At 36.6% G+C, this 20,406-nt stretch overlaps 1 protein-coding gene across 3 annotated transcripts in view; it reads right to left on the bottom strand.

Moving 5' to 3' along the window:
* Positions 1–3,643: 3,643 nt before the first annotated feature.
* The window catches only part of CABCOCO1 (ciliary associated calcium binding coiled-coil 1), a 166,297-nt gene continuing 149,534 nt past the window's right edge, over positions 3,644–20,406 (bottom strand). For 2 of the 3 annotated variants that reach the window (XM_070781837.1, XM_070781839.1), the window contains 3 exons: positions 12,038–12,160; positions 11,485–11,625; positions 3,644–5,440 (listed from right to left, as the gene is read on the bottom strand). In XM_070781837.1, coding sequence (XP_070637938.1) covers positions 5,366–5,440; positions 11,485–11,625; positions 12,038–12,160 — 339 coding nt within the window. In that variant the 3' untranslated portion in view covers positions 3,644–5,365. The remainder of the gene's footprint in view (positions 5,441–11,484; positions 11,626–12,037; positions 12,161–20,406) is intronic. The other variant, XR_011564612.1, reaches the window with a different exon arrangement.

Raw genomic sequence — 20,406 nt, 5'->3', positions numbered from 1 at the left:
CCATGAACTCCATGAAGTCAAGGACCTTATCTGTCTTGCTGCTACTGCTGCTGCTGCTAAGTCGCATCAGTGGTGTCTGACTCTTAGCATCCCCATGGACTGCAGCCTACCAGGCTCCTCCGTCCATGGGATTTTCCAGGCAAGAGTACTGGAGTGGGTTGCCATTGCCTTCTCCTTATCTGTCTTATTTCATCCTAATACCTAGAAAGTGCCCTGAGTAAATAAATTAGATTAAAAACAAGAAACACCAAATGACCGTTGGAGACATCTGCACTCAACATTCCCTGAAGCTAAAAGTTAAATAACACAAAACTCTGGCAGCTCAGACAAAAATGTGATGACTTGATCTCTGTTGTTGGTAGTTTCATGAACAAGGGAAGGACTGCAAGAACCAAAGACATTTTTCGTATTCTCTCTTAATTTTGAAATTTGAATTCCAACAAGATGGTATTATTTTGATTTAGATTCCTTTTTGTTTAGGAAACCTAAACTAACAGTTATTTTGGCTGCTACAAAGAGGTCCTGACTCCTCTCATTTAACAAACCAATGTTCAGGAAAAAAAAGAAAAAGATTTTGATGTCCAGAAGAGGGACATCTTCCTGAGACTCTGAAACTTGAGATATCATAAGTATTTCTCCTCTGCAATTGTTGAGAAAAGTAGCACGTTTCTTCTCTAGGGGAACTGAAGCATAATGAAATGCAATCTAAGAACATGCAAACTTATTATCTACCAGGATGGTTGAATGGTTCCAATCAAATGGAAGAGAGAAATAAGGGCTTTATATTCGGATTTTGGAAAAATGATTCCACAGCTATATTTAGGTGCAACAGTGCCTACAAATACCTGAAACAGTGGCATCTGTGGCTTGCTTGTATCATCATGAGTGTATTTTCTATTTGAAACTGTCTATGGGGGTGAGGAAACAATCATCACAAATTATTCCTGCAAATGGAGAGATGCTATCTCACTGTGGATGGGAAGAACAAGGCTGCTATGTGTCTATGTGAGAGGTTGTAACTATTATTCAGGTGAATCCTTAGAGGGCTGCCTTTGTGCCAAAGACTGCATAGAGTAGGTGGACCCTGTGACTAAAAAAGCAAAAAATGTTATTTATTTCTCCCACTCTTAGAAACTGCTAAGAAGTGGAGCTATAGCTTTTATGAGAATTCACTCTTTTCCACGCCTCCATGTATAGAAATCCTGGCACCTGGGAGATAACCTTTTTAAAAATATGAATCTGATGTCACTGACTACTTAAAACTTATCAACAAGTAACCCATTGCTTTTAGGGTAAAACTAAAAATCTGTACTGTGGGGCTTTAGGTCCCTTAGAGAGCTCTGGCTGTGACCAGTCGTACAGCCTCCTCTGCACCCCAGGGACTTTGCACATGCTTCTCTTTCTCTGCCTGAAATCCATCTTCCTCCACCTTCTGTGAAGTTAAATCCTACCTCTCCCAATCCTACCTCTTGTGTCTCAAGGGGCAAAACATGTGAGAAGTTTCCCTGATCTCCCAGACTAGATCAAGTTCTTTTTTCAATATGCTCATAATTTCCTGAAACCTGTCTTTATCATAGTCAGCATTAGCTGTCTCCCTCGCCTAGATGGTGATAGACAGCTCCCTGTCTCCCTGGCATGCTGTAGTCCATGGGGTCGCGAAAAGTCAGACAACGACTGAGTGACTGAACTCTCCTAGATTATTAGGACAGATGCCCTGTCTGTTTGGCTCACTAGTAAATGCTTGGGCACGTCGTAGGTACTCAATGAATATACACCATGTACATAAATAAACAAATGGAGCTGGGTTAGGCATTCCATCCCTGCATAAATTTTCTAAATACTTAATATGCTTACAATACAAATAAGTTTGTTCCCTTATTATAACTAAAACCCCAAATGGTCAGTTTTCCCTTTGTTTCATATGACTATGAGATAGCTAGGTTAAGTATATGGGCTTTGTAATCACACAAGCCTAAGCTCAAAACCTGGTTCAACCATTACTGGCTGTGTAATCATGGGAAAGTTACTTGAATTTCTCTGCTCCCGTTTCCTCATCTGTAAAACAGGTCATACCTGGATTTCAAGCCCTGATCTGTCAGTTGTCGGTTCAAGTTAGTCATCTCTCTAAGCTTCAGGCTCCTTAACTATACAATTAGGCCAGTAGTATCTGTCTGTCTATCTCTCAGGGTTATTAGGAGGATTAAAAGTATATATGAAAGTGAAAGTGTTAGTTGCTCAGTCATGTCAGACTCTTTGCCACCCCATGGACTGTAGCCTGCCAGGCTCCTCTGTGCATGGAATTCTCCAGGAAAGAATACTGGAGTGGGTTGCCATTTCCTTCTCCAGGGGATCTTCTTGATGCAGGGGTCAATCCCAGGTGTCCTGCATTGCAGGTGGATTCTTTATCGTCTGAACAGGGAAGCCTTTAAATGTACACACACATATATATATATATTTAAATTTGCTTATAAACATATGGAAGGTGCTCAATCTTTGTGGGCTAAAGCAGTAAAAGCAAATTAAAGCAAGAGTTTGACAGCATTTTCTATCAGAATACTAAAGCTAAAAAACTGTCTAATGCATCTGTTAGTAATGATGTAGAGAAAGAGTTATCATACACTGCTGGTAAAATATCCTTGGAAGGCACTTTGGCAATATCTATAAAAACTGGAAATGCAAATAAAATTTGACCTAGAAATTTCTCTCCTTAGGAATTCATTCTTGAGGTATAATCATACATGTTCACATAGATGGCAACACGACATTGTGATAGCAGATGTGTGTTAGCCGCTTAGTTGTGTCCAACTCTTTGCAACCCCATGAACTATAGCCCACCAGGCTCCTCTGTCCATGGGATTTCCCAGGCAAGAATACTGGAGTGGGTTACCATTTCCTTCTCCAAGCAAAAGTACTGAAAACAATACAAAGTCCATTAATAGAAATAGTTTAAAAGTTACGGAATTTCTAAAATGAAATACTCTATACATAGTCATTAAAAAGTGTGTGCTCAGTCACATCCAACTCTTTGAACCCCATGGGCTGTCACTAAAAAATACTGATAGAGAATTATCTTAAGATATATTATTTCACAAAAAAAGCACTGTAAAGAACAATGCAAACTGTGTGTGTTTTTTTAAAGACCACTCTATACAAGTATCCAGTTGTGTAAATGGGCAAAAAATACTTTCCTATGGACTTACTGAAAGCTGTGGTTGCCTCATGGGAAAAGAAATGAAGGTACCTAGCCAGGGTGAAATTTATTTTTCATTGTCTACACTGTTTTTTTCCTTTTTTTGGTAACAGAGTGCATATATTGCTTTATTGATTCAAAATTAATTTAAAAGAGCAGAGACTGAATTAAAATTTGTAGTTACTGCTACTACAATTGCTCTTTCTCCTATTATTAGATGTTACAGTCAGGCTATTGCAGGGATCCCTGGGCTGCTCCAACACTATAAAGACATAAGAAAACAGGATGACAAGTTACTTACCACGAGGGGACGTACCGATCCACAAGTTCCAGTGGAAAGACAGAGAAAGCTGGGAATTCTGGCAAGGTGGCTGCCCCAAACAACTGGACAGTGGGTATCAGGGATGGGCAGTGGGTTTTGGGTTATCGTAAGAGGTAAACAGAAATCAAACCTTAGGGAAAAAATCCTTTAATATGAATTCATTGAGTTATCAGAACAACCACAAAAAATAAGTATTATCTTCACTTAACAGATGACCAGTTATAGGGTGAGCAGCCTGTCCAAAGTCACACATCAGACCCTGGGAGACTTACTCCAGAGGCAGGCTTTTGGTGTTCATATAGGGTATTGTTTTTGTGTAGTTTTTAGGGCCAACTGCGTATTTTTTATTCAGTTTTGAACTCTTTGTACCTTTGCTCAAAATCAGCACTCTTTATTAGAAATGGAGGTCCACTGTTGTGCCAATGGTTGCATTTGAAGCTGTACTGGGTGTTTTAAGATGCTCCTTTATTTCCTATTTGTGGTTTCTCTAGTTTCACCTCTGTTTTCCCTAGAAAAAAGACAGATTGATGAAATTAAGACTTGTGAGCCCTTCTAGTGATCACTGAAGGCCATCAGCATTTTCAGTTAGGAAGGACAGCTCAAGGAAGAAACACCTTAGCTCATTCAGGCCTTCCAGACTTGGAAGTGCATGAACAATAAATACAGACAGTTTCAAAGTAAGGACTTCTCTTACATTGCTGATCAGTGTAGTTAAAAAAACCAAATCCTTCCAGATCTGTCTCTGCCCTAAATGAATATATTTTGGGCAGTCCCCTTGGTACTGATGCAGTAAGCAAGGTTATAGCCCAAGGTCACAGCACGGACCAAACATATTCGACCAAGTGCCACCCAGATGTAAGTACATTTGGTTCCAATATAAACTGGAAAATTCTTGGAGAAATGGTCCCCTCCTTGCAATGCTCTACATTCTAGAACACTCTGAAGTCTCAGAAATTGGGAAAGGGCCGAGGTAGTAGTCAACTTAATTTGCCAAACTAGGGATAATCAGTTGGCAAATGGATATTTTCTTTTGAAATTATATTTTTAATAATGGTATTTAAAGGCTTGAGATGTTTTCAATCATTCTACTGCAATATAATGGTTAATTTTAAGAGCTCTGTGAGTTTGATTTGTATTTAAGATTTTTACAATCTATATATAGGTTGGTCTTTAATAACCATTTATACATTGCTTCTTTTTATATAGGTCATGTATTCTCCCGGGAGAGTAACAAGATTAGAAATAACAAATACAGTACAGAATAAATTAAAGTGCTTCAAACTGCATTATATAATTTCAGAAAATTGGTCTCACACTGAAACATTTAAATAAGAAAACCAACTGATTTAAGGGAAAAAAAAAAAACAAAAAACCCTAGTACATGCACTTGAATTGCTATTGTTTAGCAAATTTTACCCTCAGCAGTATGGTGGTGGTCTGTGTTCACAAGGCTTCAGCAATGTGGCAGTTCATTTGGGTCAATATGGATAAAATCATTGTTCTTCTTTATTTTAAAATGTTGACTTCATTCTCCTTGAAGATGAATAACATTTACTAGTCAAAATGTCAAAGGAGTATTATAAAAGTAATTGTATTTTTATATATGGTTCTCCAAACTCTTATATAAAAATGTTCTTATTACACACAGTGCAATAAATTCAGAGGCTGTTATAGGACAGGAGATAGAGAAATTGGGGCCAATATCTCTCTAATTAGTTAGGATAATGAAAAGTGGGGCTTGGTTTTCCTCTCTCAACTAAATGAAGGCGATCTGGTGCTCGAGAGAGTCTATGATTCCGGCCGGTTTTGTTTGTTTCGTGAAGTTTTAGTATCACTCTCCTGGTTCGGAGTCCTCAGGCCTTTTTCAATTTTTCTATCCGTGCATTAAAGGCTTCTTCCTGTATTTGCAGCTTTTCGTTTATCTCGGTCTGTGAAGACAATCATAAAAAAGTGGTTATGATGGAGCTATCTTTGGCTGCACATTGTCTTTGTGGTTTTGACATACTATAGTGCCTAAAGACAGACATTATCCCTCACACACCTTCCTGTTTTGCAGACGTAGCCGTGTTTCAGCCTGTAGTGATGTGATAACACTTTATCATATTTCTCTGCACATTCCCAATGTATAGCATGTCTGCTATGAACAGGAAGTGGTATTTGGACAGCCATTTTTCACATAGGCTTGTGTTGGAAGATAGGCTAATTTATCTGCATTTTCAGAAAGACTTTACCAATAAGCACCGAATCAGAATAACTGCTCTAGGCTCAGTTATTGCAGCGTTGTTGGTACTGCCACCCCTCTGCAATGGAGGTTTTTGTCTCCCGTGTAATACATTCTAATTGGGATCCCAGAAAGCTTCTGTTGTGAAATCACAACACAAATAATCTCACAATTAGAATGATTCTCATAATTAAAGAGTATTCGCCACATATACAGCTCTTAAAATTATGATGCCCTTTGTGATATATAGTTTTGGTATAAAAAAGTAAGCAGTTGCTGACAGGTTTTCGTGTTTGCTGTGGCTATGATAGCATTTAGCCTCTGGCAGTGATATTCTGTGGACTAACATTGCTACCTGCACAATTCCAAAAATATTTTCATATTAGCTGAACATTTGTAGCCCTGGAAATGTCCTCCTTTTTTCATGATGGATTATAACATTATGTATAGAGAAACCAGTGGCAGGGGCATGGTAAAACTGGGGTCTTTGTTTAGGTGATTTAAAATAGTCAACAAGCATATGAGGAATAGTTCATACACATAAATGTTAGTAAGTAATTAGAAATGTAGAATTGTAATGCCTATGACCTAATTTAAGGTCATCAGGGTAACTATATTTTAAGAAACATTTTAATTTATATAGAAGAAATTTAAAAAATCAAATACTGATTTTGGTCCAAATATACCTTCATTGTTATTTATTTATTTATAGCTGTAATTATAACAGCTAGTTTTGAAAGGTCTACCTGCTTGCCTTATCTGATGAGATATTGTTTCACTTTCACAGTTAAGAGAAACTATTTCTGAAAAGATCACATTGGTGCCAATAATTCTGGGTTCTCGCACGAGTATATCTTTTTTGGCTCAAGTTTTATCAAGTCCTGGGGTCAAGTCTGGCCTCTGGCTTTTCCTCTTTTCCTTTCTTGGTGCTAAGTGAAGGAGGCAATGAGGGATGAGCATGGTTGTTCAGGTTACAAAAGAAATGTCTTATTTTTAGGAACCTATAATCCCCTCGGGCAAAATTTTGGGAGAGCTGAAAGGAGGAAGGGTCTAGGAGTGTGGAGACCTAGGGATTAGTTTAGCTCTGCAGCCTTGAGCAGGTCACTTAACCACCTTTAGTTCTTATCAAAAAATTAAGTAGTTTAAAATTAAGTATGTTAAATTTCACATATGTTGGCTTTTAAATTCATAATTCCAAGTATGTTAACTTTTAAATTCATAATTCTAACTCTCAATTCTGTGATATATCACTGATGTTATACTATTTCTTTATCATGATATTGTGCTATATTAAAAAATATTACTTCTGTTTCTTTATGGCAGGCTATATATTATATCATACAGGGCATGAAATAGTTTGAAGAAATGATTCTGTTACAGTTCCAAAGGATCGGGAAGTACTGGTCTAACTAGACAATTGACTCTTCCCACTTTCAATTAAATGTATTTTAGGTCCACCAATAATTTCATTTCTTTTTAACTAAGGACAGACATATTATTATCTTCCAGCTTCTGTTTCCCTATTTCATTAGGGTTTTCACATTAACCTGGAGGTCTTTTTGGTATTTCACTGAGACAGAATTGACTGCCAGCAAGTGAGGGCTCTGGGGAAAAGGCTCCCGAAAGTCAGCGGCATGCCTGCTAGAGCTGTGCTGACCGAAGGACACATCTCAGATTTCCACACCATGGTGATCAGTACTTTGGATACTGGACGACAAGATCCCCTGTCTGGTCAAGAACAGGTTGTCCTTGGTCTACAGTGTCTCCATGTTAATCCTCAGAACACCGATGACCAGATGTGCTATCTACACATCCCAGGATAGGGTATAGTTCTATTGCCTTTTAGGAAAGAATGGAAAATCCATGACCTGGGTCCAACAGCCTCTCAGTGATCACATCTTGAGGTGATTTCCCACTCAGCTTTTCTAATCTGGGAAGTTGACCTAAAAATACCTATGGTCCCAGGATGGCAAACTTCTCTTAAGGTTTTCACATTATTTTACTCTACTGCTTAAGATAGGGCCAACAGCCAACATTTAATGAAAGAATTTAGTGCTAGCATTCATATTTCTCTGAAATACGAATGCAAGAATTTAGTGCTAGCATTCATATTTCTCTGAAATATAATTCTTTAAATATATTAAAGTTTGCTCCATTGGGTATAATTTTTATTATACAACTCAGGGCCAAACTAATTTCATTTTAAATGTATCTTTAAAATTAAAATACCTAGGCTATATAAGCTTAAAATGTTTGCTCTATTCAGTATAATTTTAATTAACATCTCAGGGCCAAGATAACTTCATTCTTAATACATTTCTGAAGCTATAAAGTGAGTCAATGGGAAAGTAAGTAGATTAACATAAAAAATTTAAGGATTCACACTATTTTCAGAAATTTCTGAGTTACAGAAGTGAAATATGCTTGTAACCACAATGGAGAATGAGGTCTGAAAAAAATTGTACTCAAAACATGAATTCACTACTGCCTTTTCCTACAAAAATTATAATAAGACTATGATTTTTACCTTTGTATATTTTTTGAGTATGATTTTTACATAAAGAAGGAGAAAAAACTATTGGAAAATTTAAAATATCTTACAAATAAGAATTCATTACATGTTCCTACAGCAAGTCATTGGTTTATATGCACTGACCACTGATAAGTGGCTACCTCTGAACAGGGATGAGACAGTTTTAAGAGCCAAGAACACTGGAAGGCAGGTTTTAGAAGTGGAAAATAACTTACCCATTTAAAGCAGGGAGACATTTAGGTAGGCAGAGAGTAATTACCCAACTTGGAATTTGACCAAGACAAAACAGTAAACACTGAAAAAGTGCCACACCACTGGAGTATTAAAAACCAAAGTAATCTAGTTGTGATATTAGAGGTTATGTGGTTTTTGTGGATTACACTGGAATTAGAACTAGAACCCAGTTCACAGCTCCCAATCAGGGTCTTTTGTCAACTTCTGACCCTGGAAACCCTGGACAAATGACTTAATATTTCTGTTCCTCTCAGTGTTCATTTTATTTATCAGATAAGTGCCTGCCTAATTCAAATGGAGTTTACTAAGATTATTGAGAGAAAATATATAAAGGGGTTTGCTATCTTTAGATACTGTATAAATAAACATCATCAAGCCATTTTATTGAAAAACTGGCAATAATTTGGCTCAGGCTGCCAGGAGAAATATCAATAACCTCAGATATGCAGATGACACCACCCTTATTGCAGAAAGTGAAGAGGAACTAAAAAGCCTCTTGAAGAAGGTGAAAGAGGAGACTGAAAAAGTTGGCTTAAAGCTCAACATTCAGAAAATGAAGATCATGGCATCTGGTCCCATCACTTCATGGGAAATAGATGGGAAACAGTGGAAACAGTGTCAGACTTTATTTTTTTGGGCTCCAAAATCACTGCAGATGGTGACTGCAGTCATGAAATTAAAAGATGCTTACTCCTTGGAAGGAAAGTTATGACCAACATAGATAGCATATTCAAAAGCAGAGACATTACATTGCCAACAAAGGTTCGTCTAGTCAAGGCTATGGTTTTTCCTGTGGTCATGTATGGATGTGAGAGTTGGACTGTGAAGAAGGCTGAGTGCTGAAGAATTGATGCTTTTGAACTGTGATATTGGAGAAGACTCTTGAGAGTCCCTTGGACTGCAAGGAGATCCAACCAGTCCATTCTAAAGGAAATCAGCCCTGGGATTTCTTTGGAAGGAATGATGCTAAAGCTGAAACTCCAGTACTTTGGCCACCTCATGCAAAAAGTTGACTCATTGGAAAAGACTCTGATGCTGGGAGGGATTTGGGGCAGGAGGAGAAGGGGACGACAGAGGATGAGATGGCTGGATGGCATCACGGACTCGATGACATGAGTTTGAATGAACTTCAGGAGTTGGTAATGGACAGGGAGGCCTGGCATGCTGCAATTCATGGGGTCGCAAAGAGTCGGACACGACTGAGCGACTGAACTGAACTGAATGTCCATGAATCTACTTAGTATGGAAATGATCAAGGCACCTGAAAGATCTGCATCCCTCACCTCTGGTCCTTTCTATGCCTAATTCTCGACGAGACGGGGGATCTTGTCGTCCAGTGTCCCGAGTTCTTTCTATGCCTAATTACATTTAGATGAGCCAGCTAATGGACTTCCAGGCCCAGTAAGGATGGCTGCAGGCCACTGGGACAACACTTACACATAGAAACATCATATTCCTTCTGATATAAGGGTATTGATATAAACGCTACAGACTCTAACATTAAAAAAAATTCAATGAATATTTAAAAAACATACTGCTCACTACATGGAACATGGCCTCAGTAAAGATGTTTTCAATTTTGAGGGCCTGCAAACAATTTTATTACTGTCTAGGGCCTTGGTGATAATTTCAGAGCCACAGGATCACAAAGGAGCCCAGGGCCATGATTATCCATAAACTATATTTAGATGAAATGTTATCAAATTTAAAGAGAAGATATGTTTTGAACTCAGCTTAATTCAGCTGCTCTCTGCCCTTCAATATGAGTAACCAGTTATTACATTCATGGGGTTGTTAACAATAAAGCTTTGTGTAAAACGTGTCCTTTCACTATTTCTGGTAAACAATAAACACCCCTTATTAAGCCGAGGACTTTGGCTGATTCTGTTGGCATCGAATTATTAAATGTTCGTGTAAATAGTACATTAACATTTGATGATTAAACAAGTAACAAGGTATGCTATTGCCAAGCTAATCTTTTGTTCCCTCTAAATTGTCATTAATGCAGAGTGCTTTTTATATATAGTCTCATGTCCAAAACAACTGAATCTTTCCCTGAGATGCATTCATATTTTAAACATGCAGTAGAATGTCCTATTGGTTCATGTTTATTTCCACAGGAAATTATAAATCCTCTCAAAATATGCAAATGACTCTTAATCATTTTGCCTAGGAAATGATGCAAGCCTTTGTGTTGAGGTAGAAATGGTGGCATTCTTTTTGGTTTGGACAGGAAAAAAATTAAGTATAAAGCTAAGCCTACTGATTCATCGTTAGCAGTTGCTACTGAGATGGCTGTTGTCATCACCATTTTCATGCAGCCACTGGTGTCAGTGGTAACACCATTAATATATATATATATAATTAGCTGGGCTTCTCTGGTGGCTCAGACAGTACAGAATCTGCCTGCAATGTGGGAGACCTGGGTTTGATCCCTGGGTTGGGAAGATCCCCTGGAGAAGAGATGGGCTACTCACTAAGGAGTTGGACATGACTAAGCAACTTTCACTTTCACACATCCATTAGCTCTGACTGATATGTGAAAGGAGCAAACTATCTGAGAAGGAGTTCAGAGATAAGAAAGCCTCTCTTTAGAAATTTCGTGAAAAGACTAAGCTAAGAATGATGGGCTGAGCTTTAGTGTTTACTGTTTACAAATGTACTACCATTCCTCCTGCATGAGCAGTCAGTCAGTGTGACTGGGCATGGAGTGTTTGTGGGTCCTGATGCTGCATGATTCCGTAAACTGGTAACATACCACAAAATGTGCTATTAGTGAATTTATTTTGTGATCTTACTGAGTCTCAGATGACTCAACTGAGAGTTATGTGGAGATGTTACACTGAGCTGCTCCATCATCAGCATCACTCTTGCTGGCAGAGCGTGGGTAGTGTTTACAGACATTAAGGTTGAGGTTGGCTAATTAACAAGTAATAAGGTAAGTAAGCACACTATCAAGTAAGCACATGATCAAGGCTGAGTACCTGAATGCTGATTAAAATGTCATCTGTGACTTGGTCCAGCACCGATTTTATCTCTTCAATGGTGAAACCAACTAACAGATCAGTTTCTGAAGTATCGGCTTCTGGCTGGGACTCTCCAGGGCCTTGTTCTTGATTCAACCCCTAGAATATTAAATGTAAACAACACTCAAGTAATTTCTGGAGCCTTTACTGATTTATACATAACTTCAGAATTCTTTCGGCTGCTTTCCTATCAAAAATGATGTCAATCTAGGTGGATTTTGATTTGACGTTTTCCTGCATTTTCATTATTCATGAGCATCATGACAGGTCAGTAAGTGGCGCTTTTACCTACTCAGAGAAAATGAAGGTAGAGATTGGGGAAGGTGGAGCAGAAAAGATTAAAATTGCTTAATCAGCCTCAGCTGGCCCACCTCTGAATCAATGCCAAAAGAAACATTTATATTTAACTAGGAAAGATCGGAAGGAAAAGAGAAGTGCATTTGGTTCTTTTTCTCCTACTAGAGAATATCATACTGAGACACAGTGAAGTAAGAGACAAAAGGAAACATACCTTTATTTCCATATCCAATGGTGGAGGTGGCTCTATGAATGTTGAGTAAATATCAAATGAGATTCCTTCTTCTAGAGGATCAGGGAAAGGGTGATCTGCAGGATTCACAACTTCTATCAATTGCTAGAGGGGAAGAGAAGAGCTGTATTGTGACAAAAGCTCTGGTGAGTAACCACAATTTCAGCCAATATACATAAAGTTCCAAGTCTATTATTTTTAAAATGCCATTGACTCTGAATTCTTGATGCCACAGATCTCTTAGCTTTATAGTGCTTTTTGTGCTCTGATAATTAGCATTTTACTTCCTCCTCTGTCTTATTTTTCTATACTATGTAGTTTGGGACTTCATTTTATACTGCCTTGATCTTGAATTGTTCCATGAGTCAGTGTTCCCATCCTCCTGCCTACAAGCTCTCTGGAGGCAGAGACCATGTTTTAGATTCTCTGTACATCTTCTCCAGTTCTGGCAGAGAGTTTGATCTTAAAACACTCAATGACAGTCTGATGGTGACTGATATTACCCAGTAGAGTCTAGCTGTTCTTGCAGGCAATGGTGAAATGGCCATGAGAACTTGGTGATGAGGATAATAAAGGTTCTAAAGGTTAATGTGCAAAGTTAGCACAGAGTAACTCAGAGAGGAGATGTGCAAAGTCAAGCAAAAATACTGAGGGCAAGGCAAGATGTCACTGAAAGCATTTAACAATTCTGTGGCAAGATTGTGCCAATCAGAGAAGGGTGATGGGTGGTCAACAGCGGAAATGAAGAAACGAGTCAAAGAAATGTCCATCTCACCATGCCTTGAGGGAGAGAGCAGAGATGAGGGTACTGATGACACTAAACATCTGATGCATCTCAATGGTTCCTCTTGCTTTGATTTCATGTTTAAAAGGCAACATTCTGATCATAATCTGACTTCTCATCTCAGTTGTTCTACAGACATGACTCAGTTGTTCTACAGCTGAGTACTCTGATCTTTATACCTATTACATTCCTCATTGTAAATCAATAAACCCATGTTCTGATTTATTCAGTAAGGTCCTAGGAGCTTGTTTTTACGGCTCTGAGATGAAGCTACCCACTGTATGCTGACAAAGTCTTTAAGACTACAAGTTTTGGGACTTCCCTCAAGGCCCAGTGGTTGAGAATATGACTTGTAAGGCAGCGGATGCTGATTTGATCCCAGGTCAGGGAACTGAGATCCCATGTGTGTGTAGTGTGTAGTGTGGTGTGTGTGTGTGCACGCACACTAGTTGTGTCTGACTCTTTGTGAGTCCATTGACTGTAGCCCACCAGACTTCTCTGTCCATGAAATTTTTCAAACAAGAATACTGGAGCAGGTTGCCATTTCCTACTCCAGGGGATCTTCCCAACCCAAGTATCGAACCCTTATGTCTTGAGTCTCCTGCATTTGCAGGTGGATTTTTTACTGCTGTGCCACCTGGGAAGCCCAAGATCCTATGTGCTTAAGGGAAACTAAGCCTGTGCCCTACTACTGAACTAGTAGTACTAGTTCAGTAACTAGCGCCACAACTACTGAACCCATGGGCTCTGGCACCTGCTCATGACAACTAGAGAGAAGACTGAGTGTTGCAACCAAGACCAGATGCAGACAAAAAAAAAAAAAAGTGCCTACATTAAGACAGTAATCTAGAAATGCATAAACACCAATAATTACTATCCCATGGCACCTGGAAAAACCCTGAAATCATGATGTTCTTTTCTAACGTTTCCATGTATTATAATACTTCATTTTTCACATATTAATACTTTTGATTTAGATAGGTTTTGGAATGAACTGAAGGCTAGGTTATTGCCTGGTCATACCAATATATTTTGCCTTGACTTTGTATTACTAATTTTAATTTGATCTTATAGGAAGCTGCTGCTTAGTATAAATATATATAAGGACTGAAGTGTTGTAACTTTACAGTCAAGGCAATTTGGAAATGAAGAAATTAAATGATTGGCTTAAGGTCAAATAATTACTTGGTGACAGGGCTAGGAGTTAAGCCCTGGTGTGCTGACTTTGTGGCCTATGCCATTTTCAGTAAACTGTAATATGTCCTCATGTTGCCACATTTGGAAGTTGCTGATATTATTAAGCACTTAATCTTTAATCTGTTAGATGACATCATTCCCGATTATTCATCCTAAATTGACCAAGATGACTAAATGTTAATAAAAATAAAGATCGAAAAAACTGTATCAGAATAATCTTTCTGTCTCTTCACATTAGTAAAACATTCTTTTTTCCTAAATGGGACATCCAAGCATTTTCATCTCCTCACAAAATTATTTGTACATTTTTTCAGCATGCTTGCTTTTTTATCCTCCTACACTTTATATTGCACTTTATTTTACTAAGCTAGAAAAGTAAAATAGTTAAATATATTTTAGTGTCTTCTGAAACATTATAGATAAAATAAATAAGCTGTATATAGGAATCCAGAGACAAGGGAAGATAATGAGGTATTTACTTGGTTGACTAAAGGACACTAAATTCACTAAAGCTGACTTTAATATAGGGTGAAACTAGAAATTTGAGGGGAGTGGTAGTGAGTTAGACATTGAAAAAAGAAGAAAGGAATTGAATTGAATTTATTTTATTTACCACAGGCACTGAGAAGGTAAGCAGGAGATAACCTGCAAGATAAATCTTTTAATGAAGGAGAATTTTATCTTGTTGCTTTTGCCATATCTGTCTTGCTGGTATAGTCTTCCATTCATAGGCTAAGACTTTGCTAATTTTCTTTCCCTTTGGTGGAAGTCATCAATAGATCACATCTCCAACCTGGTAGTAGAGAATTCTACCATCTGCCCACCTGTATCCTTTCTTCCAACAAATTATATATTTAAATACTTAAGGGCAAACAGATATTTGTGCTCACGGATCTCATTTTATTCCTTGAATCCCCTGTGGTCTGGATTTCTTTATAAAGTTTATCTGAACTGCGTGCCGACTCCAATGCCTCTGTTTCCCTAGTCTTTGGCACTGGTGCGCGCGCGCGCATGTGTGTGTGTGTGTGTGTGTGTACTGGGCACACACTTTGAAACTTGGAGCTCCTCAGCTCCACATCATCGTTTCTTTGGTGGGGTGAAGCTCCTATTTATCCCAAGAACCTGAACCTCTGACTGAGAACTAGGCTTTCTTTTCCTTGATTTTTATGAGTATAGCTCATATAGCTATTCATTGATTTGATTCATGTATAATAACTGGCAGTGAGGATTTCTTTACCTCAGGGTGTTTTGCATACCATCAATGAACCAAAACACGGCTATGTTTTTCTTTCACAAAGAGTCTATATTTGGTTACGTTAGTAAGATACCGTAAGGGAGAGAAATGTCCCAATTTCAGATGAGGGTAAATGTAAAGTCATTTCATTAGTAATACGAAGGTACACTGTTAAATATATAGCTTGAAATAAACATAGTGCCCAGAAGCATCATAGTGATTTTTTCCCCATTAAGCAGGCTTTTTAGAAAACAAGTTTAAGGAAAATTAGAATCAATAATTGTGGTGAGAGCACAGAGCCATCAAATATGTTTAAATGAAACCGTCTGATGCAATACTTTCTTTAAAAAATACAATTAGGCCTTTGTTTTTGTTTTTTTTTAACAAAACCTCATGTTTTACAACATCACTGGTTCTGTAATAAAATCTATTTAAAACAGAAAGACATGGTCAGCTTTATTAAGTTAGATTTTCTGAAAGAACGTTATAATTTCCTCAAGTCTATGAATAGCTGAAGCAAATTAAACTAGTTTTATAACTACTTTATATATTCCTGTAGAACTTAATTGTCTCATATTTTTCCCCTCAAAAGTATAATATGTTACCTCTTAAATCTGGAAAATAAAAACAGAAAAAGTATAAAGTATGTTTATAAAAAAATACTCCTATTTGGTACTCTGGTTTAGCAACCCCCTCTTTGAGTCTATAAGAGAATAGCACCCATAATCTTCAGATCAGAAAACAAAGAGAAAGACTTTAAGTGATTTGCCTGGGGCCTAATGCTGGGATTAAAACTCAGGAGTTTCTGATTATACACGTACATCATTTGACCAAATGATTGGTTTTGCCTGACTTTCAAATACCCCCTAAATATTACTTTGAATGTAAAGCAATAAATGTGTTTCTCTTGCCATTTTTGAATGCTTGCACACAAATGGATATAATAAAAACAATTATGTTGTTCCATGTGAATGCCATTTATATTTTTTCTGATAATGAGCAGACCATTTGAACTAAGGTGAGTACATTAAAAGCTCTAATAAAGAAGAGAATAGATTTCTAAACAGAATAATGAACTGTTAAGTGAACGTACAATAAATAACATCTACAGATGTGGTCGTTAGAAAATTTGTTTTGCATAACTTACCAGTATACATTTCCCCCAGATGTTATCTGTTACATGAAAATGAACTTAAGTTGGCTATAGTGTTCATTAAGTGCACACTGCATTAGTGTTATTTAAGATGGTTTATAATCTGAGTTTAGTTGAATTGTGCCATGGTATTTAAAGAATATCAAGTAAATGGCTTTTGGCATAATTTATACTCGTAAGTACAAAATTTCATCACCAAACATTATGCAGCTTTAAAAACATCCAAGATCTTTACTTACAAGCCAAATGAAATCACTAGAAGTCGTTTAAGAATTTACATATTCAGTATGAAATAGACATTTACTACAGGAATAAATAATATGGATTTTCAACCTCCTGGAACTCAGGACAGGGTCAGTTTAGGTCTAAAAAATACTTACAGGAATTAAAACCTGCTTCTAGATCTTTCTGTGTCTCAGAAGTATAAAGATCTTATCTGAAAATTGTGTTACTTCATGTTTTCTTTTTCTACTTTATGTGTTAACATTATTGGTAGCATTAACTCTAGTTTATTGTTTGTTACTTGTTTTCTTATTTTTGTTGTTTGTTTTTGCTTATTGTTATTTAGTATAGTTTTTCTTTGGAAAAACCGTACATGATTTGTCAGTAGTGTTTGTATCACTGAAATCCATGATTAAGATGGCAATTATTAAATTATTGAAAATATTTAAAATGTCATTGAAATGACAATTTTCTATTGTTCTGAATGGCAAAAAACAAGAAAAATTCATTAAACTTTTTTTGAGCTACAGACACAAAAAAACTGGTATGCTTCAAAGAGACATTTTTTGGAATTGTCAGATGATGACATCATAGGTAAATCAGAATTTACTACACAATGTCAAAGTTTCAAAAAGAAAACTTTATGATAAACTTCCCCAATACTAAGGAAAAAAGGCACAAAAATTCCTGTAATGTTTTAACTATTTTCTCTCCTTGAAAAAAAGCATTACTCATTTGCAAGTCTAATTAAGACGTATTGTGTCATTCTGGAAAATTTTAACACAAATTGTAACCCATTGCTCACAATATGCAACACATAAAATGCTAACACATGAATGCCACCTGCAGAATGCAATCAACTCTGGTAATGTCATACTGAGGCCATAAATTTAAAATGAAAAGAGAGGAAATTCAAAAGCTGAGATTATCGGAGAAACTTTAATTAATCCATTTCTAAAGTGGCTTTTTTTGTGTGTTCAGGCCATTATAAATTTCTTAACATACCCTATAAATGTAGAATATCAATTCTGCTAGGAGTCCTCCTCCCCAGTTGCATTTTTGACTTGGAAATAAATTCGCAAATGCAGCACATTAATTTTCTTTCCTATGCTTAATATGCAGTATTTACATTTTGAAAAGGTTCAAAATGTTGCCAGGCTTCTGCAGGGTATGAATAGACATCTAATAGCAACTTCTATTTTTATCCACAGCATACTGGTAGTTTGAACATTTATAACTTAATAGAGCTCTGAGACCATCGGATTCACATGCTAATCACCTAAACAGTGAAGGGTAACACAGTACAACAAGTTAGGACAGGAAATGAAGACTACTCGTCCAGCTAAAGCGTCAAGGAGGAATTTAGGTTGGCAGGCGCCAGTAAACCAATTCGCAATCTGGCTAGGACACTCCAGTTAACACCTTGTGCCCACTTTATTTATATCTCTTGATTTGATCTTGTTTAACTTGGGCTTAAAATTTTTTTTAAGTGAGATAGTTAAAGAAATTGATTCCAGGGTATTTTAGACATCTTTAGTATTTCTAAGTGTACTTCTGTTTAAGGCCAACCCTCTAATTTGAAAAGAAATCTGAGGACCCCTATCTTAAAGACCTCAGATGACAAAATCCTCTCTAATGAATCTGAAAAAGAGTACCTTCTTATACTGTAAAGGCAATTTAAGAGGAAAAGATGTTTTGATCTGGCTCTGGTACAATTCCTGAGGGACAGAACAGTCCTTCAGAAACTCAGATATTTTCTAAAGATGGCAATAATCTGGAAGATACAGAAATGAATTATAGGTTTTAGACTTGGTTCTATTCCTAATTGTGTGATGCTAAGAAATCCCTAGGCCTCAGTTTATTTATCTGTAAAAGGAAGATAATGATAATTGCTACCTGGCTAATTGTTTCAAGGCACAAATTAGATAATGTGGGTGAAAATGTTGGGGGTTCTTCAAAGGGAAACTGTTATTGAACCTGAAGGTGTATTATATTACTATCACTTATAATTACTGTTATTATGGAAAGGATCATCTTTCTAATGCCAGCACTGGAAGACAGATTAGAGTAGCCATGTTGGGGATACTAGTCTATGCTATTTCTATATTTAATTGGAACATCGCCCAAGCAATCCAATTAACTCAGAAGAATTTGTTAATGATGACATCCCATCACCCTGTTTTCATATAGTCTCAATTTTTAAAATACCAAACATATATCCAATGCCTTTTTATTTGATGAATTCCTTGGACCCAAACAACTCCTCTTTTGGGACTTAGATAGCATGACATAATTAGGTAGGTATGTGGCTTGGTCAGGACTATGGCAAATCACCTTATTTAGAAAAGGAGAGTGTTTATGTTCAACTTTCAAAATTAGAATATCTGCTTCTTTCCCCCACCCCCAATTTATCACTCTGTTTATTTTTCATTTTCCAGTATCCAATGTGGCTTGTGGTTTCCCAGATAGAGTTCAATTAAAAAGATTTCCTTTAAAAAATTTTTGTCAAAAGCACAGTTAGGGCAAACTTTCAATGCGTCTTTCTTGTGAAAATCAAGATACCAGAGCTCTTACAACTACGAAGTTCAACACTGTACTTTTGACTCTTGAATTGTCCTTATTGTGCAATTTCCTCAGGGTGAGAGACTGAAAATATGGTTAGTACCATTACAAATAATTAGGAAAAAAACTATTTCTTTTCAAAAATATCTTTTGAAAATAGAAGCCACTCAGAGTGTATCTGTTTAGCTTACTAAGTTATACTCTAAAAGGCATATCACTGAACTCACTGTAAACTATTTCAAACAGCCCTGATGGTGGGTGAATTTTTGTTTGGTTTCATCCAGTGTATTCTATTTAAATTTGAGGTTTCTAGTACTTAAAAATGAGGAAATACTATAAATTACCTCTTGTTTTAAGAATCAGGAAATTAAGTATCAGTTAGTCAGAATAATAAGATGAGTTATGCAATGATCTTTGTGGAGAGCCTATTCTGAATTATGAAATATAAATTTAAAATTTTGATTTTATAAACGTTACATTTAATTATAGCTTATGATAGCTTATATGAAGATAAAGCTATTTCATGGCTTTTATACTTGAAAATTATTCCTTTTGAACAAGTATCTATAATTTGCAGACATTATGAGAGATATAAATCATAATGGTTAGAAAAGAAACGACGATGGAAGAATCCTAAGTCCTTGGTTCTAGACTTTGTCTCTTCATGGACTTTCTGTTATTTTCCCAGTTTAAGTTATCTGAATAAAAGGCGGCTAAAACTATTTGGAGAAAGCTACACATGCAATTTACTTAACTTCAAAGTATATGGATTGAGCTACACTTCAGTCCCCGTCATCAGCTGAAAGAAAATCTTTAAAACTATACTGAAATTTATTTCATTTAGAAATATAAAGCTTTTTTGGGCTAAACTAGAATGTTTGTAAGTGCTATGAAATCTTTACAAAAGTCAACAGAATATTATTATTCCTGACCTCTTAAGCCCAAGTGTCTATTTTAAGTAATCTGACATTAAAAATGTGCTGACAAATATAGATTAAAAAACAACACAGGAAGTTGTAAATCAGTTGGTAACCCTTAGCATCAAGGAAATAAGAGACCATGAAAATATACTCATTTAGTCAACCACAATCTTAATTTTTAACTTAAGAAAATTTGCAGAAGGCATAAAGTTTATATTTTGGATATTTTATTCATAGTTTATATGTTTCTTTTTTCTCCAGTGGGCTCACGAATTATTA

This window comes from Bos indicus, chromosome 28, assembly GCF_029378745.1.
Source record: "Bos indicus isolate NIAB-ARS_2022 breed Sahiwal x Tharparkar chromosome 28, NIAB-ARS_B.indTharparkar_mat_pri_1.0, whole genome shotgun sequence".
In the NCBI taxonomy this organism is placed as follows: Eukaryota; Metazoa; Chordata; class Mammalia; order Artiodactyla; family Bovidae; genus Bos; species Bos indicus.
The sequence above is the reverse complement of the archived record's forward strand: the minus strand, read 5'-3'. Positions and strand labels throughout refer to the sequence as shown.